The 27,363-nt window shown below is 41.2% G+C and overlaps 1 protein-coding gene across 3 annotated transcripts in view; it reads right to left on the bottom strand.

The window, feature by feature from the left end:
* kalrnb (kalirin RhoGEF kinase b) overlaps window positions 1–27,363 on the bottom strand; it is a 117,315-nt gene continuing 89,952 nt past the window's right edge. For 2 of the 3 annotated variants that reach the window (XM_072683541.1, XM_072683542.1), the window contains 14 exons: window positions 15,811–16,088; window positions 13,942–14,055; window positions 13,578–13,684; window positions 13,341–13,407; window positions 12,241–12,344; window positions 10,755–10,824; window positions 10,003–10,089; window positions 9,386–9,478; window positions 7,622–7,672; window positions 7,419–7,496; window positions 5,915–6,100; window positions 4,722–4,893; window positions 4,460–4,632; window positions 1–1,529 (listed from right to left, as the gene is read on the bottom strand). In XM_072683541.1, coding sequence (XP_072539642.1) covers window positions 1,311–1,529; window positions 4,460–4,632; window positions 4,722–4,893; window positions 5,915–6,100; window positions 7,419–7,496; window positions 7,622–7,672; window positions 9,386–9,478; window positions 10,003–10,089; window positions 10,755–10,824; window positions 12,241–12,344; window positions 13,341–13,407; window positions 13,578–13,684; window positions 13,942–14,055; window positions 15,811–16,088 — 1,799 coding nt within the window. In that variant the 3' untranslated portion in view covers window positions 1–1,310. Of the gene's footprint in view, window positions 1,530–4,459; window positions 4,633–4,721; window positions 4,894–5,914; window positions 6,101–7,418; window positions 7,497–7,621; window positions 7,673–9,385; window positions 9,479–10,002; window positions 10,090–10,754; window positions 10,825–12,240; window positions 12,345–13,340; window positions 13,408–13,577; window positions 13,685–13,941; window positions 14,056–15,810; window positions 16,089–26,636; window positions 26,735–27,363 lie in introns of those variants that run through there. The other variant, XM_072683543.1, reaches the window with a different exon arrangement.

The raw sequence follows: 27,363 nt of genomic DNA, 5'->3' as shown, positions 1-27,363 counted from the left end.
CAAGATGAAAAATTGCCAGCTTTATTATGAACCACATTCCAGAGATTAACAAGTGAAATACCTGCTGGATTTTCTTTTACTTCTTCTTTTTATGTACACATATAGTTCTGCAGGAGGATGCTGCAACCATGAGTCCACCTGAAACTGCTAGAGCAGATACTGACAATTATAAAGATCTTCCATTGACAACACCGACTGGAATTAACTAATCTCAGTAAACAGTTTGGCCTGATATGATCTGGATGACTCTCAACTAAATTTCTTACTAAATCTGAAGATGTCGAATGTATAAAAAACAAACAAACAAAAACAACAGTAACTGTCGGTTTGAGGAGGCAGCGTGGACTACCGTCATTTCTCTGATCCATTAGGGTCAACAGCTAAGATTTTTTCTCTGGTATGTTTCTATCATGGCAATGTCAAAAATATTATGTACAAATTTAAAATGATACAGAATAATACATTTAAAATTCTTAGTTACATTAAAGGTACAACGATGGGCTTTGTGACTATTGTGATATTGCACAACTTGGCGTCTTTGCGATACATTGGTTTCTGGAAAGTGCAGAACGTGTTTTTCTTTTCCACAGGAGACTGAATTTGGTCAATGGGGAAAAAAGAAATGCTCTCTGTAAATCAAACGAGAAGACAATAATAATAATAATAAAAAAAAAAGTTCAAAAAATAATTAATCTGAACACAAGAAAAAAAAAATAGTACACAGTGTGCAAATGGCTTGGCATAGACGGTCGAGAAACAGCGAGAGAGAGAGAGAACTTCTCTCGGGAGAGAAACGTCCATTCCAGAGCGATGGAGGATGGCGATGAAAAACAGTAGAACACTAACATTCAAAAGCATCCACACTTAATGCACTAACAATTTCACCTTGAGTTCCTCTCTATACAACACAATCTTTATTATTATTCTTATTCTCATTAATATTATTATTCATATATTTCAGTAATTTCCGTTGCCGTGTTTTATTTTCACCCATATCCACAGCAGAAGTTGAGACGGTGCCGCTTTGGCGCGCATCTCCAGTTCATTGCTGTATTGCGTCGGGAGGCGGGACCAGGCAGATGTCCATTGTTGTTTGCTCAGCCAATGAGAACTCAAGAGGAGGTGGAGGACTGGCATGTCTTGAATGCCTTCTTGGCAGTCGAGTCCACTGTGGTGAAACTGAAAGGTGAATGCTGATTGGTTGAGTAAGTGACTGGAGGTTTTTTTCATTCCCGAGGCGGTGATGGAGGGGGTTTGAGGGATGTGTGTGTGGGGTGCAGGGGGGGTGAGAGGGAATGGGGGGCGTGGCTTTACCGGGTTGAGGACAGCACGTGTCCCGGCACCCAGCCTTCGGCAGCGGGCGATTGGCTGTTAGCGGGCCGGTACACCAGGCACATGTTCTGTTGATTGGATGCCAAGATCTGCACCTTCTCACCCACCACCACGCATATCTCATCCTCCTTCACCGCGTTGTAGTCCTGCGTCACCAGCACCGAGGACAAGCCGTTACACTCCGCCTCGTCCAGCTCCTGGATGCCAAAACAAACACACACACAAACATTACTGGAGGTGTTTGAACACTCATGGAAGGTTTCCTTTAAGGCAGTGACATCCGCAGTCTGCAGTCGGTACTGACGGCAGACTGCGAAAATCCTGCAGGGTTCAAATTAGGCTTAGGTGTAGAATAAGGCGTAGGTTAAGGTTAAGTTTAGGTGTAGATTAAGATGTAGGTTAAGGCTGCGTTCAGATTAGGTTTGGGTGTACACCAAGGTGCAGGTTAAGGTTTGGTTCAGGTGTAGATTAGGGTGTAGGTTTAGATTAGGTTGAGGTGTAGATTAAGGTGTAGGTTAAAGTTAGGTTTAGGTGTAGATTAAGGTGTAGGAGAATGTTGGGTTCAGATTAGGTTTAGGTGTAGATTAAGGTGTAGGAGAAGGTTGGGTTCAGATCAGGTTTAGATGTAGATTAAGGTGTAGGTGAAGGTTAGGTTTAGATCAGGTTTAGGTGTAGATTAGCGTGTAGGTGAAGGTTGGGTTCAGATCAGGTTTAGATGTAGATTAAGGTGTAGGAGAAGGTTGGGTTCAGATTAGGTTTAGATGTAGATTAAGGTGTAGGAGAAGGTTGGGTTCAGATTAGGTTTAGGTGTAGATTAAGGTGTAGGTGAAGGTTGGGTTCAGATCAGGTTTAGATGTAGATTAAGGTGTAGGAGAAGGTTGGGTTCAGATTAGGTTTAGATGTAGATTAAGGTGTAGGAGAAGGTTGGGTTCAGATTAGGTTTAGGTGTAGATTAAGGTGTAGGAGAAGGTTGGGTTCAGATTAGGTTTAGATGTAGATTAAGGTGTAGGAGAAGGTTGGGTTCAGATTAGGTTTAGGTGTAGATTAAGGTGTAGGAGAAGGTTGGGTTCAGATCAGGTTTAGATGTAGATTAAGGTGTAGGAGAAGGTTGGGTTCAGATCAGGTTTAGATGTAGATTAAGGTGTAGGAGAAGGTTGGGTTAGGCCATGTTGCAGTATTAAGCCAATGCGCTTCAAAGAACCATGATCCCAACTAGCTGAGCTGCTCTGCACTGCCTTTTTCTTGAGGTCCAATACAGCAGATGTTTATGATAACTGACGGAATATTAACTTCCATTACTTGTTAGCTACGTTAGTCTCTTAACTCCAGTGCTAATGAAGCAAATTTTAGCCACCAGACATCTTAGCTGACGGACTAATCTTTGGGGACGTGAGAAGACTGTATTTAACCAATTTTCCAGCAGCAAACCAACACAAACTAAAGCCAGACACTTCATCTGTTATAATTAGCTTAACGTCCAGACGGGCTTTCCACCAGCATATGCATCACCTTTAACACACACACACGCATACACACACATATATATCCATATATCCATACATATACCAGCCGAACTACTTCGCATGACTAACCAGGACAACGGCCAGTTTCTCTCTCGCCGCCTGGACCAACCTTGACCTGTCTCTCACTCGGTGAATAAATAGCAGGGTGAAAAAGCTGAGCTTTGAGACATTTAAAAATAAAATGTAGCAAACTAGCTCCTACAGTCTGGCTCTCGGTGACAGGCTGATTTATTGGGGGCCCAGAAACCAGGATATGCCAAGGCCAAGATGCAAGAAATGAGAGAGAGAGAGGGGAAGAGACTACAGAACACAAGAGAAATGAGGGGAACAGAGGGTGTGAGGTAAACTAGGCCACTTGCCCCACTAAGAATAACTCTTCATTCCTCTTCTGAAAGACAAAGTGTGTGTGTGTCTGATCTCCTGTAGAGACTCACCTGAAGACAGACTAAAACTAGACTTTATCAGACCTTCTGCAACAATATCACAAAACCCCTGACGACTTTTAGAGCTTAAAAGCAAATTATTTATAAGTTTAAGGTCTTTAAGACTTGGATGAAGAAGCAGATCTGTTACCAACAAAAGGTAAACTGGTCTTTTGTAAGAGTAAGATAAACTGTATCCAATCGCTGATATTAGTCCATCATTATTGGACCTACATGATCTAAACTCGTGTCATTGTCATTGTGCAGGTTACTGAATTTATCTGGTAACAAAAAAGTAGTGAACCAGTTGGACCTTTGTGTGTGAAATAGGCTATTCTCAGTCCGTATCCACAAACTGTATCCAGACACTTCTTCAGGTACAGAAACTGTTGGACCTATGTGATCTAAACTCATAATTATGTTCATAATTACATTCAGATCATTTTGCAGTTAACTTAAATCCCTTAATAGCCTATGGACCGCTGGTGGGCCGAAAGTGTTATTACAAACCTAGTACAGAAGTCCCTGTAGTTACTGAGTAATACACCTTAGTGTGTGATAAGCCTTAGAGTGTTTAGGGGTTAACCGAACTTGGACCCACAGACAGACTAACTGATCGTATGTAAAACAGACTAATCTCATTCTACAGCTAATTGTATCCAACCACCTGTACAGGTATACAAACACTGCTGGACCTATGTGATCTAAACTTGCATGATCTAAATAGAGAATCACTAACTGCACTAATTGATACTTCACCTTCATCCCACTGGACTGCAGGCAGGTCTACTACTCTGCTTTTTTAAATATATGAGCAAGCTGTGAAAAGACAAAAGTACTGGGACGCCTCCTCATTCATTGTATCTTCTGAAATCGAGGATTTTATTAAGGAATCTATCCTGCTTTTGTTGGAGTAACTGTCTCTACTGTCCAGGGAAGAAGGCTTTGTACTGGATTTTGCAGGAGCACTGCTGTGAAGATTTGATTGTATGAAGTGACATGAGCATTAGGGAGGTCAGGATGTTGGATGATTACCACCCCACCTTATGTGTGTGCGCGTTTGCACATCTATGACAGCAATAGGTGCGGCGTAAAGCAGTTGAATGCTTTAATTAGAAGAGACGTCCACAAACATTTGGACATACAGTTCTGCACAGTATATATTCTAGTGGTTGTACTGACCTCCTCCTCTTGCTTGCTGGGTTTGTGGACGGGGCTTCCATTGGAGGCAGAGGCAGGTTTAAGTGGGGTGGACGGGTGTGAGGATGAGGAGCGGCTGCTGCTGGACGCCTGGCGGCTCAGAGAGTGAGAGCCTCCAGACTCTTTCTTCTGATACTCCTGCGGGTTCTGCAGAGCTAGGAACGACACAGAGCACAGAAACCCTCTGTGTCGGTTCTGCAAATGTCTCACGGATCTATTTAAGTACATCATTCATTAAAGGTACCTGTGAGGAAGTTGCTCTGCAGGTCCAGCAGCTCCCGTATACTGCGCATCCACTCCGTCTTGATGTCTATGTTAGCAGCCTGTAGCGTTAGCCTCTCAGATGAACCGCGGCACGCCAGCACGAACTTACACGGGTCACTGTCCACATGCTCTTCCATGCTCAGATAGCTCACCTGCACAAGTAAAGACGAGAACACACCACTTCAGGGACAGGCCTTTAAAACTAGGGGGGCAAAAATGCATACAGGCATCAGTATGCATCATGCAAGGGTAGCTATTAAACTATGCTGAGTTTGGAATGTTGAAATTGAGTAGGATTAATTAATTATTATAATATTAATTATTAATTATTATAATATTTAATTGAGTTTATATTTTTTTGGCTAAATTACAAATGCTAGTACTATTCACAAATTTGAAAAAAAAAACCCCAACAACAATTAAATATTGTATGTATATATAAATATAATGAAATGTTCTGAGTTTTTAGTTTATTTAAAATGCACTCAAAAATGCTGCATGGATCAACAGACAAATGTACTTATTGGAAAACCTTTATTAAATATTTTGAATCTCTGTCAGACCTCCCCACATACTAATTATTATAAGAATTACAAATGACTGCTACATACTAAGGTTTATAAATATAAGGTAGCTTCGGGATAACAAAAGTAAATACCAATTCATTTACAAATGGTTGTATATGTTGTATTTTTGTATTTTCTGCTCTGTATATATAGAAAATGTAGGTTTAAATACTTTTTGTGACTGTATACTCTGTCATCTCTTAAAATGTCACTTCCAGTTGGTGTAACGGGTATGGGAAGGGGACGTTTGTTCATTGTATATTGTAAAATGTGAAGCTGCTATATTGTAAAATGTGATAATGAAACTGCATGAATAGTGAACTGAATAGTTTCCTAGTTCTCTAAAGATGCAGGTGCAGTGTTAGGGGATTGGGGGGTGTCTGGGGGACTTGTTGCAATTGAATATTTTTGGGTTGCAATATTTAGTAAATTAGATTAGATTAGAAATTAGATTAGATGTAAATTAGATTAGATTCAATAACTTGACTTGATTAACTTGACTTGAAACAATGTCTAGTCTAGTGCAGCTTCACAAGCAGAAATCCAAAATGAATGATCACTGATTAGTCCTCGAGGCGGCTGCTCGGCTCTGATCTCTGCTCTGTACCTTGATGCTCTTCTTGAACTGGTATCCAGGCGTTGAGGATCCTTTGCGAAGAAGCTCACTGAATATGACGATCTGCTCGAAGAGGAAAACCCGCCGCTCTTTACTGCGGGAGAGAACGCCTGAGTCCTGCTCTGTCACGAAGAACGTGTCCTGCTGAAGCAGCTTCCCTTGAGCCGTCAGTTTACCCTACACACACACACACACACACACACACACACACACACACATACATTGGGATTAACCTAGTGACACTGCACTGAGTTAGCTACTTATTATCTATATGTCATACGATAAAGCATACATAACAATACATAGCATACAGCTAAAGAGTGTGCTCTACTTAACTCAGTCCTAAAGGGCTTTAAATGTCCTACATTATTATTATTATTATTATTATTATTATTATTATTAATAATAATTTTTTACAATATTTGTATTTTTTCAATTAAGGCGACTTTGTAGGCCTTTAGTATTAAAACTTACAGACATGGTCATTATTTATTTTTACATGACTATTTCCTGACCTATTTTTGTTAAAGGGCCTGTAATAATGATATATGCAAATGATCTCTGTTCTGATTGGCTACCCTGTATTGTATGTTCATTCAAAAACATTATATGCTGCAAAAAACTTTGTCATCATCTCGCTCGCTCGTACCATGTCAGCAACATATGATGATTTTGGGAGGTGACTGCCGAGAGGGGAGAGAACTCTACAAGTAGTGGGGGCAGGAATGAGGGATAGCAGAGTTTAAAGGGGGGAGATGGGGTGGTGGAGGGGCTAGACATGAGATTGTAAGGAGGGGCTTGTGGGCCCCTTAAAATACACTTTATAAGTATGAATTATATATATATATATGTATTCTACTCTGTTGTGTAGAAGAGGAGATATTGTATTAAGATTTGATGTATCTAAACCTGATGTTGTCAGTGCAGACTCAAATTAATAATGTAATTATATTTAAATAATGACATCATTATTAACGTAAAGCAAAACCAAAACAAGACAGACAAAAGTAGGACACCTGAAACCAAGTTAAAGCAGCATTATGCGAGAACTGGCATTTCTCGCAAGTGGGCGCCCCCTACGGTCAGGAAGGATACGCTCTACACAGGCATTTTACAAGCTGAGAGATACAGAACTGTCGGTAGAGGCATGTGGACTGAGGCGGTAGAGAAATACTATAGGACTTTACACGAATATGACCCGGGTTACGCAGCGTTATATGGTTCTCACCAGAGTTACACTGTGCAGTTTCGGGAGTACTGAGCCCTGAGTAGCAACGACAGCGGCGCTATTCTCCCCTTTACAGGTCAGTGCAGCATCAACATGATTTTGAAGCTAGATTTAGAAAAATGCTCCATAATGCTGCTTTAAGTGCTGTAGTCCAATAGTCCCGCCAGCCCTGGTTTTCTCAGAACTGTTCCCGGCAGTGGGATGTGTGCAGGCTGGTGTGGTGTAGACAGCACAGTAAGTAAAGCTCAGCAGAAGGTGGAAACTCACCTCATACCCCTGCAGTCTGCCCAGGTTCATCATATCGTTGCAGCGTTTGGGCACCAGAAACATCAGTTCGACAGCTTTCTGTGGGGAGGTGGAGGAGTGGGAGAATGGCAGAGATACAACATATGTAACACTCAAGCGTACAAGTGGTGTAGGACAGCTGGAACTGAACAGTCCACATATTCCCTCTATCATATATATCTTACCTCTATCTCCTGACAGTCCAATCCTGCCTTAGTACTGTATTTCAAAAAGTCCTAAAAAAAAATAATTGTTTAAGTATTATTATAAGGGCAATGGAAATTATACAAAATGATGCTACACTGCAAAAAAGTATACGTTGGCAAGTGAAAACCTTTTACATGTAGGCAGAATTATTACTGAAATATTAATATTTTTTACACATTTGCCCTAAAATGATATGATTCATTATTCATTAATTTCTAAACAATACGCATATTTTTAAGTTCAATTTCAAATAATCTTTGAGGGCAAGATTGAATCTAGCATAAATGTAAATAAATTTGTCTAAAATGAAAAGGTTGTGCTATTTTTAAAAAGTGATAATAGAAAAATGATAAATCACCACTTTTTCCTCAGTCTCACCTCTGTACTGAATGTCTTTTTAATATCAGTGTTTATTTTATTATTTTATTTTATTTTTTTATTTTATTTTTAGTTAATTTCTTTCATTCTTTCATGTACTAAAGAAATAAAACAATGACACTGAAGTCCAGCATCGATTGAAATTTCACTGTCATATTATTTTAATATTTTGATTATTATAGAGCTCTAATTATGCACCACATAGGTTGCTTTTACTGAACAAATACAAATCATATTCCAAAAATAGCATGTTCTTGTTTGCAAAATAAAAAGATAAATATAGAAATATAAATAAAACAGATAAAATAGATAAATAACATCAGAAACAAAACAGATCTACAAAAAATGCAAAATAGGAAGGATTTACCAAGATGCCTTAATTCTGATTTGAAATGTTTGAGGGATGTTTGGACAATTCAGTTATATTATATTACAGTTACGTGGAATTCTATATAATGTTTTGATAAAGTGTTAAAAATGTTAATTTATCCTAATTGTGAAGTATTAAGTATTAAATAGGAATCCTAAATGATCTGAAATGATCTTTTAAATGATCTAAAATGTAAAAAAGTCTGCAGACTCCAACCTGCTGATAAAGAAAGTGAATTAAATGTAAATGTGTTCATTATGTAGCTACCATATAATTAACTGTCTCAACATATCAATGAGTATGTAAAATAAGAATAAGTAACATAAATTGGAGTTTAGATTCTCTGCCCGAGCCCATGCCCAACCATTTCCCACCACTTTCCTCAGTCTGTGATGTAGGCCTATGTTTTTTATTTTATATAAAGCTATGGCGCGATAATCACAATATAGCAAAGTAACAAATCGCACTTTGATCGTAAAAATATTCGCTTGTTCAGAAAGTATTTTATATTCTTAGTTAAATCATAATAGAGTAGAGCAAAGTCATCCAGACATCATTCTTGTAGCCTATTTTATCACTGTTTAGGCCGGTGGATCATTGTAGGCATTGTTGGCGTTTTAATCATTTTCATTCTAAAAAAACAGTTTTCTTAAATAATAAGCCTCTGCTTCTTCTGTGTTGCTCTGTTCATTAACATCATTCTGAACAGATTTCGCTCATTCAAACAACTTGGAATTGTAGTTAAAAAGTTCAGTTTTAACTCTCTACTTACTAAAAAAATGCAGGTTTTAAATCGGGTTTGGGCTCATAGTGACAGTTCATGGGGGAGCCTGGTCGGATAGGGTCTGGCTGGATTTTTTGGGCCCGATCTAGACTCTAAGGTAAATCAGTGTATCCAGAAAAGATTTAAGATGCTTTTACCTGCCAAAGTATCATTTAAGCAGTGTATTACTAAGCATCACTTCAGCAGAGAGTGTTATTTAGTGGCTGTTACCTTGAGTAGCAGTTGATATTTGGTGATGCGCTGAATGGGTTTGATCAGGTAATCACTGATGGACATTCGGGAATTGACCTCCTGCTTTATTTCCTGTTCAATCACATTATCAGAATCAGAATCAGATTTATTGGCCATGTATGTTTACACACACAAGGAATTTGTTTCTGGCTGTTAGTGTCCCTCTAGTATTAACAATATACTGCTACTTTACATATAATAATAACAGACAATACACAATATACAGAGAACAATAGAACAATAGTATACACAGTATACATAGACTATACGAGGACATTTCTATACAGTGTGCTTTACAGTGTTATTCACAGAATAGCAGAATGCAACACTGTACAGATTAAATACTGTGTGACCACAGCAGTGTACACCTGTGTGAGATGAATAATGGTGCAGTAATGCAGTAACTGTAGGATAAGAGTGAGAAGAGTTTATCAGTAGTACCTATGGCCTGTAGCTGATGATGGTGATCAGCTGTTGATGAAGGTGATGGCCTGAGGGTAAAAACTGTTCTTGTGTAGAATGACAACGGTCATGAAACCATCTACTGAGAGAGGGAGAATCGCTGCCTCTCTGATGAACTGTGGTGTGGTGCTCACCTCAAAGTACGCATCGTACTCCGCCACTATGAACTCTGAGCGAGGTTTGTTCTGACAGTAGATCACGTACATGTGCAGTCGTCTCTCCTGCAGTTAAAAAAAGTACTTTAATAATTTAGAAATAACTTTGAGTATTGTGTTTAACCCCTTAACGCAGCAAGGTGTTCATTATTCAGTAGCTACAGGGACTTCTGTACAAACTGGTGAGTCGATTCTTTGGTAACAGAAGTTTGAAATAACACTTTCGGGCCGCTGATGGACCATAGGCCTTTCAAGGGGTTAAACCTAAATAATCAAATAAATCAAATGAAATTGATCAGTATTACACTAATATTGTTATTAAAAATATTGACACTTTTATTATTAAATTGGCAATTTTGTTATAATCATAAGACTTTTAGACTGCAGATCAAACATCTCATTTTCAGCTATATTTTAATATCCCGCCTTTAATCCACGATCTGTAAAAAGGCAAGTGAGGAAGTGACTGAGTGTATAGTAAGTAAGTAATATGTGTTTATCTGATGCGTGCAGACAGTGCTGGAGCACAGCGGATCAAATGCATCCCAATTATGAACAAAAACATAATTTATATTTTTTTATGAATGAATTAAAATGGACTACATATGAATTATTTATTTATTTATTTAACGTACATGTGCAGTCGCCTCTCCTGCAGAAAAAAAAAATACTGGCAAGACGATCGTCTCGTCTTCACACAAACACACACACATTTCGTAAACCACACTCACGTGTTTGATGAAAAGCTCGGCCAGTTTGTCGTGGTCTTGCAAGCATTTCTCCAGTTCAGCCATGAAGAACCTTTAAAGGACCCAAAGACAATATTTAAATTACACCATAGAAATGATGTGCCTGCATTCATACACACACACACACACACACAGGAACACCGAACACCTGTATTAACCTTTCCGTTGAGGCTGGAAGAAGCTGAACACCACATTGAATCTGATATCAACCAGGAAACTTCCTGGCGTTTGCATATAGCTTTACCTGATGCAAAACAACACGTCAAAGATGCACAAAATGTCAGACAGACTAAACTGGCTGTGTCTCATTCACAGGACAGCGAAGGTCCTATTACTTCGACTGCATACGTCATAAGGGGCCATCCCATTTTAAACATATGTGGAGGATCCTCTTTATTCATAATTCATAATATATCCTTTCTAATTTGTAGCAGATAGTAAAAATTCATAGTAGATACTGAATAATGTGTAAAAGACACTATAATATTTAGATAGTTAATAATTTATAGCAGATACTGAATCATTTAGAGTATATACTATATTATTTGGAGTAGATACCAAATAATTCAAGTAAATATTTTAGAAAAGGTGCTAAATAATTCCTAGTAGATACTAAATAATAAACAATTACTAAAAATGAACAGTAATATTTTAAAGCAGTTAGCAATATAAATCACAAACTTACATGCTAAATGTTGACAGTTTGACATTTTACAGAACATCTAATCTAATCATAATTTTCTATCATTCTAATAAAAAATATTGTAAAATTGACCATCACAATTCTTTGTTATTGGAAAGATTTGCTTTCTACTGTATCTTAATAAAACTGTATTTAGTAATGGTGCATTTAACGAACACGATCATTTCAGCTCCACTGAAGCAAAGCCACAAGTGATTTGCATAAGGCATTCTTATAAATAGAGCTGTGCGAAAGGGATACAATGCATATAGAAAGAGCTTCCGTTACCAGATTTGCATGAGTTTGTTTTAATAATTTAGAAATAACTTTGAGTATTGTGTTTAACCCCTTAACGCAGCAAGGTGTTCATTATTCAGTAGCTACAGGGACTTCTGTACAAACTGGTGAGGCGATTCTTTGGTAACAGAAGTTTGAAATAACACTTTCGGGCCGCTGGTGGACCAACATAATATATTGTTTTTATGAATGAATTGAAATGGACTACATATGAATTATTTATTTATTTAATTTATTTAACTCCTCATCCAAATATCCCCATCCTTCTGTAACATGGTTAAACTGTAGGTCACTCTGGATAAGAGTGTTGACCAAATGCCACATCTGCAAAAGCTTTTGGGACTAAGTCTAAGTAACTAAGTAGCTGACACACACTGCACTACCCCACGCTCAGTCAGATCAGCTAATCAGAAGCAGGTAATGATAAGAGATTAGTCAGCTGACTACTTCACTGCCATTCAGATGACACCACACTAAAACGTGACTCACTCTTTGTGCCAGTCGTAGATTTGATGAATGTTCCCAAAAACAATCTTGTCCTTTCCCGTCATGTCTTCTGGGACACCCTTCTCCACAACTCTCCTCATAAAACCCTGGGGGAAAGAAACAACAGGCATGAGACGAGTATGTCGATGTTTTTTTTAAGGCTGATGCATTTTTTATAAAGACAACAGTTCCGAAAGGTCTGTACAGACGTTATGTAACCGTTATGCAAATCAGTTTGTCTATATATAACAATATCTGAAAAGGTCAGCTCTTTTATTTGTGCAAGGTAAGACAGTAGGAAGATGTTACATCACAGGCTGCGCTGACTCTGTGTCCACAACTGTATCCATGACTCTAATGCGAACCCTAACTCCTAACTTTAACCCTTAAATAAGGTGCAATGAGCTGGTTAATGGAATAGTTTGATGTCTGCTTTTTTAGATTTGCCAAAACAGACATAAATACTAAAGCTTAGATAAAAAATGCATGGTCACTTATATATATATATATATAATACATATATATATATATTGTATGAACGAGTTAAACGGAGGGGAAATGGACATTTATAGGATGCTAGATTGTTAGGAGGAGTTTTGTCGCATCAGCTTACAGATGTTTGTGTTGGCTGGTACTGCTTTGAATGAAGAGAGGGAGAGGAAGGGCTATCCAGCTGTTTTAGAACCTGCTATGGAACTATTTACCATTAAATCTATTTACCATTTCAGTCAACGTTAAAATGACAAATATCAATCAACATGATGCATCTAACAAAGACTAAACGTCACAAAACTAAAACCAAAAGCTCATTAATGCTCAAATTTAAACACAGACCCGCGTGTTAATTTCATTCGTATTGGTGCAACGGAGCAGTTACTGGAAACTGTGGGGGCAGTGTAGCCAATAGTTCAGGATGGGCATGACGAAGAAGAAACGTGTGGCAGAATCTGAAACATCTATATGAGGTTACATCGCCGGGGCATGGGGACGAACCGTTGCTACAAACCAGCTTCCTCTAGTGGATGTATTGCTTAACACCCAAAGGACACGGAGACGACGATTACAACGTATAAATGAGCCTTATGACTACAATCACTGCTCACCTCCACCACTATACCCAGATCTTTCACATAGTCCTTCTCCGTCTGCACCATCTCGTTCAGCACAAACCTGCAGAAGGGAAAGATGAGAATTAGACTAATACAGCTCTCCCACACACGCACAAATTAGAGACAGCCTCCCATAACACAAACCCCATTTCCCCCCTAATAAAATGTAACTCTGCATATACTGGGGAAGATCCCCCACCTTCCATACAAACATGCCAGGCGGTCTCTTACATGCGGCCTCTCAAGGCTTTGTTCTTCTTCTCTGTTTCTGGGTCTCGGGGTGTTTGATCAGATGCTGTCACACTGCCAAACGCTGGGAAAGAGCCAGGCTCAGGGGTCTGGAAGAAAGAGAGAGAGAGAGAGAGAGAGAGAGAGAGAGAGAGAGAGGGAGTCATAAATAGCTAGTTATAAATATAAAAAATTAAACACACTTGAGGTGGTGCAATACCATGAGATACAGGTGCTTATCACAAGGCCTACAGCCTTTGACCGCAGCCAAATCAGCACCAACATCTCATGGGACAGCACACTCCCTCCTCCCGTGCACTATTGTACCTATCAGGCAGAAGGTAAGGCCTTCTGTGCAGAGGCATACCTTCTCCTCCTGAGCCGAGGGATCTTTGATGATCTCCATTGGCGGCGGCAGAGGTGTGTGTGGCTCGTCTTCGGCTTCCTCCTCTCCTCCGCTGTTCGCTCCTCTTCGTCCTCTCTGCAGGACCAGCGTGATCAGGAGAGAGAGGGTGAGAGAGAGAGGGTGAGTTGAACCCTGACCGTGAAGCCGATAAACTCTGCCAGCCACCCGAGAGCTATCGTTCATCTCTCATTTATGAAGTCTAATACAGGAACAGGTCTTCATAAAACATGCACTGCCGCCAAGCACCAGTCCAACATTTACATAATGCGGTTTCCACCTCTCTCCCACTGTTTACTGCTTTCCACTGCAGCTGACGCTCAGCACTGTGTAGGTTCATGCGGAATAAACAGGTCAGGCTATTTTGCAACTTTAGCAACAGTGAAGTGGATGTGGATGTGCTCCTGATCCTCATCTGATACACAGACCTTCTGACAAATACGGATGTTTAGACCCACCCTGCTGCATAGCAATACAGCTGAATGCCTCAAATGCATCAATAAGGAGATATTACCGGGGAGGGGCTTCTGGCTTGCTCCTCAACGTCACTGAACAGACATAGCCGTCTGTCCGTACTCTGCGTTCATTTCAGCCGTATTGGTGCCTGTTCTCTGAAATCTTACAGATACAGACTGAGCGGACCAGTACCGCTGTAAACGATGGGGGCAGTGTAGTGCAGTAAATGGAGTTATGTAATAACTGAAAGTTTGGGAGAAGGACCACGCCCAAACTCCTCCCCTCCATTTCTACACACTATAAAACCGCTCTCTCCCTTCTCGTTCTCGTGACAAAAAATTTGCCCCCTGCTCCTCCTGATCATACTCAACCTCTACCTGGCAAGGGGGGTATGGCTTGGGGTCCTATCAGCTCGAAGCCCCCCAGAACTCCAGCCCAAATTTCTCGAGTTCTCCTCCTTGCCTCAGCTAGCGTGGTCCGCATTCACAAAAAGTAACTTATGGGAGAAGCTGAGGCTGTGTCCGGAATTTGAAACATCTATATGATGCCTGGTCTGTCTTCAGCTCTGCTATTTTGCGCATTAGTAACAGTGAAAACTTTATAATAATTGTGGAAGCCAGCACACTCTGAAAGCTCCCCAGTTCCAATACAACAGCTAGCAGATGCCTGTGCTGGCCAACATTACACTAGAAGTGATGTGGGGAGGAAGTGCCATCAACCCACCCCTGAGACTAAGGCCAACTGTGCTCACTCTAACCTGAGCTGCTGATGGCAAGCGGCATGACCCGGGAAAAGAATTTATAGCACATTATTTGAACATGATTGTTCAAATAAAACAAACATTTTATAATGAAAGGATCAATAGAAATTGAATAGAAATTTCATGGAACAACTGTTTTAATTATCATTCCTTCTTTAATTACTTACTGTTACCTCTTTTTCTCCAAATTTGGTACTGCCCATTAACCCACCCCTTCGTAGCACCCCCTAGCACTAGCAATTCTCCCAAACCTCGAGGTTCAGGACCACTGTTTCTTTCTCTGGATGATATGCAAATGGCAACTTCACAAGAGGAGGAAAAAAACTTTTAAAGGAAGACAATGTAAAAAGATTTAATTTCACGTCAATTTGGAGAATTTCTATTGGTCCATTCATCGCATTTCAAAAAGTGAAAAACAGCAAGAATGGAGATCCAAGATTTCTGCATGACAGCGATGATACATTCATTCTGAATGCAAATATAGATATTAATATTTACGTTAAATTGTTGTTAATTATAAGTTAAACCAAGAAATATTCAACTCAACTTCAGTTCGGCTGATCTCACATGATTGCGGGTCAACTGCATCACTGCAACACTGACTCATCTCTACCCACCTCCTCTGTGCTGTCCTCGTGCTGAGGCCCCAGGTCTACGCTCTTGCGGCCGTCCCGTTTGCGCTGCTTGTTGTTGGGTTTTTTGGCGTTGGCGTTGTCTCCTTTGCCGTGGCTGAGGCGGCGGACAGGGCTGGTCAGCCACTTCTTTAATGTGTTCCCGGTGGTTCCCGAGCGTTTGGGTCCAGGAGAGCTGGTGGGAAGAGAGCTCACAGACGCCTGAGGCTGCAAAGACGCCACTGACTCCGACTTCACCTCTGAGCCGCCTACTGGATAGTTTTCTGCAGGAGAGCACACGAGACAAACAGATTAGGCTGCAGATACCAAATGTGGAAAAGGACTTACAGAAGAAGCTGAAGATCAGTTTAACAAATTATTGTTAAAAGTACTTATTGAAAACACCTGATTTGAGTGTGGAAACAGGGACAAAATGTGTGGTTTATTCCCAAGTAGGCACTGCAATTATTACTGTCAGAAATATTTCTGTGATAGTTTCCTCAATATAAACCTGGTTAGTCTCTGAAATACTAAAAAATAATACACCAAAGATAACATGCTCATTTATTAAAAAAACTAGGTGTCCTAAATCTTGACAGGCAGTGCACCTATGGGATTACTAAGAAACCAGCTACAGACTAAAAAGTGACAGGTGTTTTGAGCCATAAGCGTGGAACCAAAAATAGTCCAGCATTTGAAAAGCCTTCTAGAGAATAACCCACCAACAGCAATGCAAGAATCAAAATGAGACTTTCAACATTAGCAAATCTAAACAAGGCATGATATAAGTAACCATAGAGTCTATTAGAAGCTCCTAGTGCTGAAATCCAGCAGTACCAAACCCAAACAGACACTATACCCCTTTCCCGAAGTCCGATGCTTGAGGGAAGCAGCGAGAAGAGCCTATTAGCTCAGGTGAGGAAGTGTTAACCATTAGTTCACAGTCCATTCTTGTGATTGGATGATAAGAACGACGCAAATGCACAGACACAATGGCCAAACCAGACCAACCTGATCTTATAACGCTGCACAGAGACTCCCTGCCTACAGCATACCACAACACACCACATGACTCAGCTGGCGTTTCACTATTTACCATAAACTGAAACCGACCTGGAAACGCCAAAAGCTTCATCTTCTTCAAGACCAGCACAAAACACCCACTACACATAGTTATGACACTGTTTTAGTTATTATTTACATTTACATAAAATATTGGAACCCTAGGTTTATTGTTTTGGTACTAATGTAGAAACTACTAGTAATTATTTAGTTTAACATTTTTGTGGAGTCCCACAGGGTTCTATTTTAGGGTCTTGGGGTGTTTATTATGAGACTACTGCAGTTATGAGGGAGAAGAACTGAAGTCTAGGCCAATGTACGGGGTTAAAGGAGTAAATAGCATTTATCAGATACTTGAATCCAGATCAACTTAGAATGTAATCATGTTACAGAGCTAGGAGTCTTGCTCTCATAGACTCATTTTTACAGCAGATCTTGGCTACTTTCACGATCTTGCTCGATCCCCCTCACTCTGTGAGTGTATATATGTGAGAATGTGAGAACCATTTCCCAGCCAGCATCCTCATGTGGGGCTCACATTGGTGGAATGTGGGCTAGGTGGGTTCCAGTGGGCATGGGCTCTGAGTGGGTCTGTACATTGTTGTTGTTACTGGAACACAACTGGGCTTCCCAAATGGGCCCCATCATTACAGCCCACCCTAATCTTATATAGGTCCCATATAGGCCCCATGTGCCGTGAACAACCCAGATGGTGTCTATGTTTAACTTTCTCAAAGTTCAAAGTATATCCAGATACTATCCAGATACAAAATGCATGGTATTGCCAGGCCCTTACTGGTGTAGACAAGGATACCTAGTCTGTCTAGTGTAGGACATCTAAGCTACCCACAACCCTACATCATCCAAGGTATCGCCAACCTTCTACATGTGATTCTGGTAAATCTAATTCCACAGCTCCTTTAGAATTACACTACTTGAACATTTGAGATGTTTTTCTGTATTTGAGTAGATGCTGGTGTGGGTGCTGGTTGATGCCTGCTCTCCAGACCAACTCCACCATCATGGAGCCACTTTCACGTGACATTCACCCTCTGGCCAAACCACAAAACCCCACCAGCCTGCTCCATTCATTCCCTTGAAATTACTACTAACAACTAATCATTCCCAGCTCTTCCCAACTCCATTCCCCCTGATAGGACTTCTAACATTAAGCTGTGGTGTATTTGTTTTCCTCTTAATCCTTCGGTGCTGGCTTGTTCACTTGGAATCATGAGTTTGGCAAGAAAGATCTCCAACATTGGTTCCTAGAGCATACTGATTGAATCAGTGTATGGCTAAAGGTGCTGAATATCATACTATGGTGTGGATCGTTTAAAAGGTTCTCCCACCGTCATCTTTGTGACTCCCACCAGTGAGTTAGTCCAGAGATAGTCTGGGTAGCCTGTGAAGGCTTGGGCATTCCCAATCAGTTTATGAAGGCCCGTGGCAGCTTCTGTAATCAGCACTGTAGAAAAGAGACTGACGCAATAGTCAGATATGCACTGATGATGATGGGCTGATGATGATATCCAATATGCATGTGTCAAACTTGGGACTACTTCAGCATGAATGAACATTAGGGGAAGAAGTATCTTCTGAATGGCTACTAAAGCAGTATAATGAATAAATGAGCCATCGTTTGTTTATGGAAATACCCACCTACTGCTTATGTTGAAAGACCAGAACGTTAATAGAAAGAAAAGCCTGCTCTGGCATTTCCCCTACAGGGTTACTGTTGTTATCAGTCTAGTCCAGTCTGTCCTGCAGTTACTCCCCTGGATGGTTTCACATGCCTTTCAGGCTGGCTGTCCACCACCAATTGGGTTTTCCCTGCACCTCAAGACACACTGCTACATTAGCCTCCTGTACTCTGACTTATGCTGCATTATGAACACGTCATACAAGAACTTCTGCAGACGGCTTGAGCTGGTGTTGTACTGCATGTCCAGTGTGTAGAGGGTTCCCAGCGCTGCTCACCATCATTTGTGACCTGTGGGTCAAACAGTGCTTGATCCAGGAGATCAGAGAGCATCAGCCTTCATCACCCAGACACTTCTTCCCAGAAGGAGAAGCAAGACTCAACACAACTGTCTAGCTATGTATCTACACTATATGTCCAAATATTTTTGGACACCCATTCTAATGAATGTATTCAGCTACTGCAAGTTGCACCCATGACACATACACACAGCTTGTCTAGTCCCTGTAAAGAAGTATTTCCAATAGAATAGGACTCTCTAGAACATGAACCTATTATTGGCACCATGCCTAATGCAATATGTGGTCTAGAGGGGTATAAAGCCCCCCAGCATGGAGCTGTGGAGAAAACTGTGTTCTCTGTTATGATGGATGGTGCTCCATCCAATACTTTTGGGATGAGTTAGGGAGTTTGGGGTAAGGTGGGGTGGTGATTATCTAACATCATTATATAACATCCTGACCTCACTAACACTGTAGGCGCTGAATGCAATCAAATCCTCACAGCCATGCTCCAAAATGTGGTAGAAAGCCTTCTTCCCTGGACAGTAGAGACAGTTACTCCAACAAAATAAAACTATTTTCACTATCATTGATTGCAGAAGAAACGATTGAGCTGGAGTCCCAATACTTTTGTCTATATAGTGTACCTTCCTACCTGTCTGTCTGTCTGTCTGTCTATCTAAAGTGTTTAAACCACCTTCAGCCAAATAAGATTCAGTATTTGCTTTTAACAGCTTAGAAAAGACTGAAGCAATAGACCACCAAACGAGTAGCTAACAGCCAATTTATGCTAACAGTATCAGTGTAGATCAAGCGTTATTTGGAGAGTTCCTAAATAAGGCAAGGTGTCCCAGTACTATTGATGGCCCTATGTCTTCTACAAATCTTCTACATTTCAGGGAAAGGTACTTTCTTCTCTGCCGCTTGTTTGACCCTTTCACCCCTCCAAAGTACCCCACTCATGCCCTATGAACAGCCCTCCTATCACCCTCCCGGGGTGCAGGCCAACACGAGGTGCTTACTCTTCCTGTTTCCGTTGCCCCGGGCAAGATCCCTGCCGAGCGCGTGCAGAAATAAAAGCCCTTATTGTCTACAGCACACGCTTTCATTACTCCGTCTGCTCGTCCGGCTTCTGACACTTCAAGCACTGCAACCACAGCAAAAAGCCAAGAGCTTTGCAGTCTCGTGCCAGGCTTTGGTTACTGTGTCTCTATCCTGGCTGGACAACACGGGCCATCGCGGCTCGGCACTTGCAACTTGCTGAGTCAACAGCGTACCGCCGTATGCTGGGTGAAAACAACAGAGGTTCACAGAGTGGGGTGGGATGAATGTGATGCTAGCTCACGATCAGGATCTTAGTATAGACTGATTGCATAGAATGATCACATACGCTATATGTCCAAATGTTTGTGGACACCCCTTGAATGAATGCATTCGGCAGCTTTAAGTAGACACATATGCAAATGCACACAAACACAGCTTATCTAGTCCCTGTAGAGAAGTACAGGCCAATAGAATAGGACTCTCTGGAACATGAACCTATTGGCACCATGCCTAATGCCAGGCGTGAGCTAGAGGATCTTGGTACCAGACATATAAGATCATCACGTCTTAAAGGTTCTGGGTCTCCCATTGTCTCTACAGCACAGGCAGGGGCCAGACAGTGTCTGGGTGTGAAAACGCAGCTGAGAAAAATAATGATAAAAAATAATAATCCAAAATAATGGATTACTATTGTATATTGTACATTAAAAACTCTGTTACTGTTTTAGGGTGACCATTTGTCTCCAGGACATGTCCTGTTTTTGGGACCTCAAAATATAGTCACTCCAAAATAATAGATTACTATTGTATAATGTGATATGATTGTGTTATAGTTCTAACTGTTTAGGAAGGTTCTGGGTCTCCTATTGTCTCTACAGCACAGGCAGGGGCCAGACAGTGTCTGGGTGTGAAAACGCAGCTGAGAGCCCTTCCGCTGGTCAAGAATGAGTGCTCGGGGTCTCTGCGGGTCAGTTTCCCTGAGATGCGTCTTCAAAGAGCAGCTTTTACTCTTTACAAACCGCTCCAGCACTTCAAATACAGCGCAGCGCTTCTCCTCAGCTTCAAAGCTAATGCAGCCCAGGAGTGCTGGCTTGTTGATCGAGAAATTAGGTTAGGAGAAAACAGCACAAGCTTGAGGAGGTTAGTTATACATGCGGGTGCGTGTACACACACACACACACACACACACACACACACACACACACACAAGAATAGTACAAAAGCCAAATTACTCAGTCACATCCTCCACCGTACAAGGAGCTCTAGAGAGGGGACAAAAAGCGAAGGACACGAAAGGACAAGGTAAAACATGAAGATTTCAGATGCAATTTCAGATACATGCCGAGTTTAAAGGTGCCCTCGACTGGAGACAAGAGTTCAGTACAGGAAATTAACAAACCATGAGCCTCTAACACTGGCGATCCTTCTTCAAAAGGAAATCCAGCAAAATCAAAACATAGCTGTCAGCAATGGGTGCAGCTTAAAGTAACTGGATAGATCCATTAAAAGAGGTGTCCACAAACATTTGGACATATATTGTACCATGAACCTTTAAACTCTGCTGTTCCTTCTTCAAAAGAAAATCCAGAATAATCAAAACAGAGCTATAAAACGGGCCGATTCCAAAAGCCCAAAACTGTTACATCACAGTCTTGATGTTATATTTACACCCCTAAAATGTAGATACACCCAGCCTTCTGGAAAACACCTCAAGGCTAAATGCAACGGCTAAGAAGCTACGAGGCTGCGTTGTGGCACAGAAGCTGAGGGACTGTACTGCCACCAGAAAACCAGGCAAGAAAAGCAGTGTCAGTTTCATTCTGAGGTGAAATAACAGGGTGGTAAATAGGCTTGTAAAGCTGCATCCCACCCCAACCAAACTCTCTGTAAGTCACATCCTTACTATTTATACATCAAACAACTTCAAATACTGAATGAATTCTATTTTCTTTTGATCTTCAAGACTTTTATTATAGTTTAGATTTATGTTTCATTTATGTTTCAAGTCTTAATTAAAACCAATACCTAACCCTGTCTCACCACAGGGTCACCAAGTGTGTCTCACTCTCGGCTGATCACTGTCATGTCAAAAATGTTTGGCGGGGGATTTGACCCAGTTTTCTCACTGCCAGTTCCCACTGCCAGTCCCCCCCCCCCCCCCCATTAACCAACGCTACCAGGACTGGGAGGGTGAAGCCTAGCATGTGCTTCCCCCAAGTCACATGAAGCATCACTGCATGTTTTTGAACTGCCGCTGACGCAACATCGCTGGAGCTATCCTACCCACCCAGACAGAGAGACCAATTATACTATCTGGGGACTCCCAGCCACAGCTGGTTTATGTCAAAGGTTACTATAATAAAGTTCTATACCAAATTATAATGTAAAAATTGCATTATATATGTATAGTCTAGACTAAACTGCAGGCTCAGTGGTGAATCAAAAAAAGGCCTTTATTCAGTAGTTAAGCTGTTGTATAATTTGTTGGCGTGAAAAATGCTTAAATATGGTTTACCACCCTGTTATTTTGCCTCAGAATAAAACATGTGGATTTTCCTTTTACAACAGACTCATAGAAAAAACAAGCTCTATTGCTATTACTGGTTGATTAACATTAACAAGCAGAAGAGATTGTAGCCAGGTTAGCTTGTAGCCTTGCCCTCATCCCTGTCTCCGGCTTTCTCGAGTCTTATTCAAGTGTTTCGCTCCAGTTTGATTCAGTGGAGGTAGTCCAGTTAGTTTTTTGAGGGAGCAAACAATAAAAAAGAGAACGGGTGGCAAAGGTTAGTGTTAGCTTTTAGCCTAGCGCGGGTGCCCTTTTCCCTCCCCATGCCTCTGCTTTGTCGCATGCCGAGTTTGAGCTCCCCTGGTACAGGAAAAGCTGCTGGGGCCTGATTTCCATAGCAACCCGTATTCCTGTAACTTTCTGGAGTCTGGAGGTGATGTTGTTGATACTGCTCTTGGGCATCAACACTACCATACTCTCCTAAAGTCTTACCAGCTTTTACTAGGGTTTTCAGTTTATGTAGAGGGATGGGTGTGTGTAGATTTCGGAGGTGTAAATATGAAGAGTCAAGACTGTTATGTAACAGTTTTGGGGTTTTGAAATTGGCCTGTTTTACAGCTCTGCTTTGGTTCTGCGGGATTTACTTTTCAAAGAAGCGAAGAACACTGTTTAAGGTTCATGGATTTACTATGCCTAGATGAATACAGTTGTCCATTCTAGGGCCCCTTAAACTGACTCCTAACTCTGGCCTTTAACACTGTTAACACTGACATAACCCTGCCGTGAACATATTGTGATAGATGTCATGAGCTGACATCCGTTATTATGACAGATCCTGTCCAGTAATACAAGAGTGTCATGTTACATTTCCAGTAACCCTCATGACTGGCTCTATTGTGTCTCATGTCACAACACATGCATATGTAAAGTCAAAGATGGTGTCTGCCATGAGAGTTACCGCTGATGGTAACACGACACTCCTTTATATCACTGGAAACGATCTGTTATGATAACAGATATCAAATTATGCACATCTCTCTCAATGTGTTTATTGTCTCCTTTAAATTTGCCACAATGGTTGAGTGACCATATTTTTATCCACTGAGGCTAGGATGCTGTGGTGACGGCCTTCAATTGTAGGCCAAGTTGTAGGACTGTGGCGGTGTGTGAGTGTGTTAAAGACTTCTATTATCTGGCAACTGTTGTTTAGTCCAGCATATTGAGGGATTTTAGCCCATTCCTCCATACAAAACAGCTCCAGCTCTGTTATGTTGGTGGGTTTCCTTCTATGAAGAGCGTGCTGCAATTGGATTAAGGCCAGGACTTTGACTTGGTCATTCCAAAACATTAACATTTTTTTCTTTTGTAAACACTAATTGGTAGAACGACTTGCGTGCTTAGGATCATTGTCTTGTTGCATGACCCACGTTCTCTTGAGATTCAGCTCACGGGCAGAATTATTCAAGCCGTCCTGGCCCAGATGCAGCAAAACAGTCCCAGACCATGATACTACCACCACCATGTTTCACTGATGGGATAAGGTTTTTATGCTGGAATGAACCAATAAGATCTATTTTTGGGCTCATCCGTCCACAAAACACTGTTCCAGAGGTCTTCTGGCTTGTCCATGTGATCTTTAACAAATTGCAGACAGCAGTAATGTTCTTTTTAGAGAGCAGCGGCTTTCTCCTTGCAACCCTGCCATGCAACCCCCACCATTGTTGTTTTTCTGTGTTCTCCTGATGGTGGACTCATGAAAATTAATATTAGCCAATGTTAGAAAGGCCTTTAGTTGATTAAAAGGCACCCTGGGTTCTTTTGTTCTTCGTGGATTATTACATGCCTTTTTCGCCTCCTTTGTTGGTCGCATACTTCTGGGGAGGGTAATAATGGTCTTGCATTTCCTTCATTTGTACAATGTCTGACTGTGGATTGGTGCAGATTGTGAAGATCAGACTTTGGTAGATCTCTGTTCTTTAAATAAAACAGGACACTAAGACATGATTGTCATCCCATTGATTGATTAAATACGCTTGACTCTAATTTCAGCTTGAAATGATCTGATAATAATAAGGTTTACATACTTTTGCTACTCATAGATCTGTAATACTGGATCGTTGACCTCAATAAATAAAGTGACCAGTTCTAATATTCTACTTTTCTACTTTTAGGACTTGTTTGAAAATCTGATCAAGTTTTAAAAAATGTTGAAAAAATAAAGACCCCCATCACTGTCTGAAGGGCCAGTTTCCTGGACAATTATTAAGCCTATAGTCTAGAGTAAACTGCAGGGTCAGTGGTGAATCAAATAATGCCTTTATTCAGTAGTTAAGCTGTTGTCTGATGTATAATTTGTGAAAAATGCTCAAATGGGGTTTACCACCCTGTTATTTTGCCTCAGAATAGAACACACAGATTTCCCTTTTACAACAGACAATAAACAATAAGCTATGATTAATATGGTTGATTCACATTATCTATGAGGGGCAAAATTATGTGAACCTTATTATTATCAGATCATTTCAAGCTGAAATGGGTTTTAGGACAAATTTATGCAGAAATTCTAAAGAGTTCACAAACTTTCGGTGTGGAGGACCTCCAATATACTATACGGTGCAGCGGTGGAAAAGCGTGTTTCAAATTCTGCTTCTAGAGTGAGAAACGCCTCAATACACACACACACACTCTACCTGAGGTTGAAGCCCCCGCGCGTAAACAGCAAAACAACAAAACGGCACAGGGATACTCAAGAGTCAGCAGTGTTTTAGTTACCAGCAGAAGTAGAGCAGAGTCAGCAGTGTGTGTGTGTGTGTGTGTGTGTGTGAGCGTTTGCTAGTTACAGTCATGGGAAACAATTTGGACGCCCCATGAAAACCCTTGTCATTTTTGATAGATTTAAACATCTGGACGTTTGTAATTATTTGAGGTGAGTAAAAAGTAAACGGACACTTAGGACAGGTGCTCCACATCAGCTGCAGAAGATCAGAACATGGTTCGAGAGGATTCTGGAGGAGACGTTTAGTCAGGTCTGCTCTTGACTGTTGAAGTGAGTGGTGAGGATCACCATGGCCAGATCCAGTGAGCTCTCTGAGGCCTTCAGCATGAATGCAGCATCTACCAGCAGAAAGAGGCCAAACAAGGTCCAAAGTCCACGCTGCCACTGTGGGACCTGAGGGTCACTGGTTTGAATCCCGGGTCATGCTACCTGCCATCAGCAGGCGGAGCCCGAGAAAGCACAATTAGCTTTAATCTCTCTCTGGGTGGGCAGCTCTTTCTCTCTCTCGCTCTCTTTCTTTCTCTCTCTCGCTCTCTTTCTTTCTCTCTCTCTCACTACATCACTTCAGTGAGATACTGTCTGGCACAGGCGTCTTCTAGCCGATGCATCAGCGCTGGGTACCCGTCGCTCTCCTCCGAGTGCGCTGGCTGCCCAGTGCCTGGTGGCGTTGCACCTCTCACAGTTTGAAAAGAGGGGGTGGCTGGTTGTGTTGGAGGAGGCATGTGCCACTTCTCACTGTCCCAGTGTCGGAAGCATTACATGTGATAGGGGAAGAGTACTAACGAGTGGGTTGGGCAATTGGCTGTCCAAAATTGGGGAGGAAAATTTGGTAAAATGTAAAAAAACCAAAAACATAATAATAATAAAATTTAATTATTTTTAATTATTAATAAAGATTCTTGTTTAAATTAAATAATAAACAATAAATAAAATGATTTCAATAATGATTACATTTTTAAAAAATGTAAATTTTATTACATTTTATTTAATATTAATATTAATATAAAATACATTAATATAAGTAATTATCAAAATAATAATAAAAAATATCCTCAGTGCAACAATCAAGATTCATCTGCCCAAAGCAGATTATTGTAGAAGTTCTGTTCATAGTCTAGGTGTTTTCTGGCAAACTTCAGTCTTGCCCTGATGTTTCCTTCCACTGGGATCATTCTGAAGGATCAGGGTCAGGGTCCGGCTCGCTGTGCCGCTAGAAGCCCAAGCCGACGGCTCTAAGACCGACTACGGTCATATAATTAACATGATCATTAACTAACCACACAACCACCAGCAATCCAACATCAGCAGTGACCTTATCAACCGCTTAACACCACACACACACACACACACACATGCGATATACTGGAAAGAAATATGCAAACATATGCACACACACAGCTCAATGTCACACAGTACACTGTACAGTAAACACACACACACACATATATAGAGTAAGGTACGCACCTGTCCCCTCGCAGCAGCAGACCTTTCTAATAATCCAACTGAAACACTCTCCACGAGAACAACATGACCTCACACTCCGCATGCTGACCCTCTACTGTCCCAAACACATGGCCACACCGAGAGAGAAAAGGGGACGGAGGGAGGGAGACAGAAAGGAGAGAGAGGGAGGGAAAGAGAATGTGGGCACGCGAGAGAGAGTAGTTGTAGCTTAGAGCAGTTCAGCACTGAAGCTGAGCCTGAAAGTTCAGCCTGCCCTGCCAGACACGCACACACACACACACTCACACACACACACACACACACACACACAGAGGAGGGACCAGGGGCGGAGAGAGAGGGAGACAGGAGAGAGAGAAAGAGAGAGAGACACTGTGCTTTCACTGCTCAGATGTATAGTTCTAAACAGACACAGTACTGAACACCCCTACAATACTTTATATGCCTACTGTACTGAACACCCATACATTACTGAACACCCCTACAGTACTGAACACCCCTACAGTACTGAACACCCCTACTGTACTGAACACCCCTACTGTACTGAACACCCCTACTGTACTGAACACCTCTACAATACTGTATATGCCTACTGTACTGAACACCCCTACTGTACTGAACACCTCTACAATACTGTATATGCCTACTGTACTGAACACCCCTACTGTACTGAACACCCCTACAGTACTGAACACCCCTACTGTACTGAACACCCCTACTGTACTGAACA

The sequence above is a fragment of the Salminus brasiliensis genome, chromosome 7 (assembly GCF_030463535.1).
Source record: "Salminus brasiliensis chromosome 7, fSalBra1.hap2, whole genome shotgun sequence".
Lineage (NCBI taxonomy): Eukaryota > Metazoa > Chordata > Actinopteri > Characiformes > Bryconidae > Salminus > Salminus brasiliensis.
Note: the sequence above shows the minus strand (reverse complement) of the source record. Positions and strands in the feature narration are given on the sequence as shown.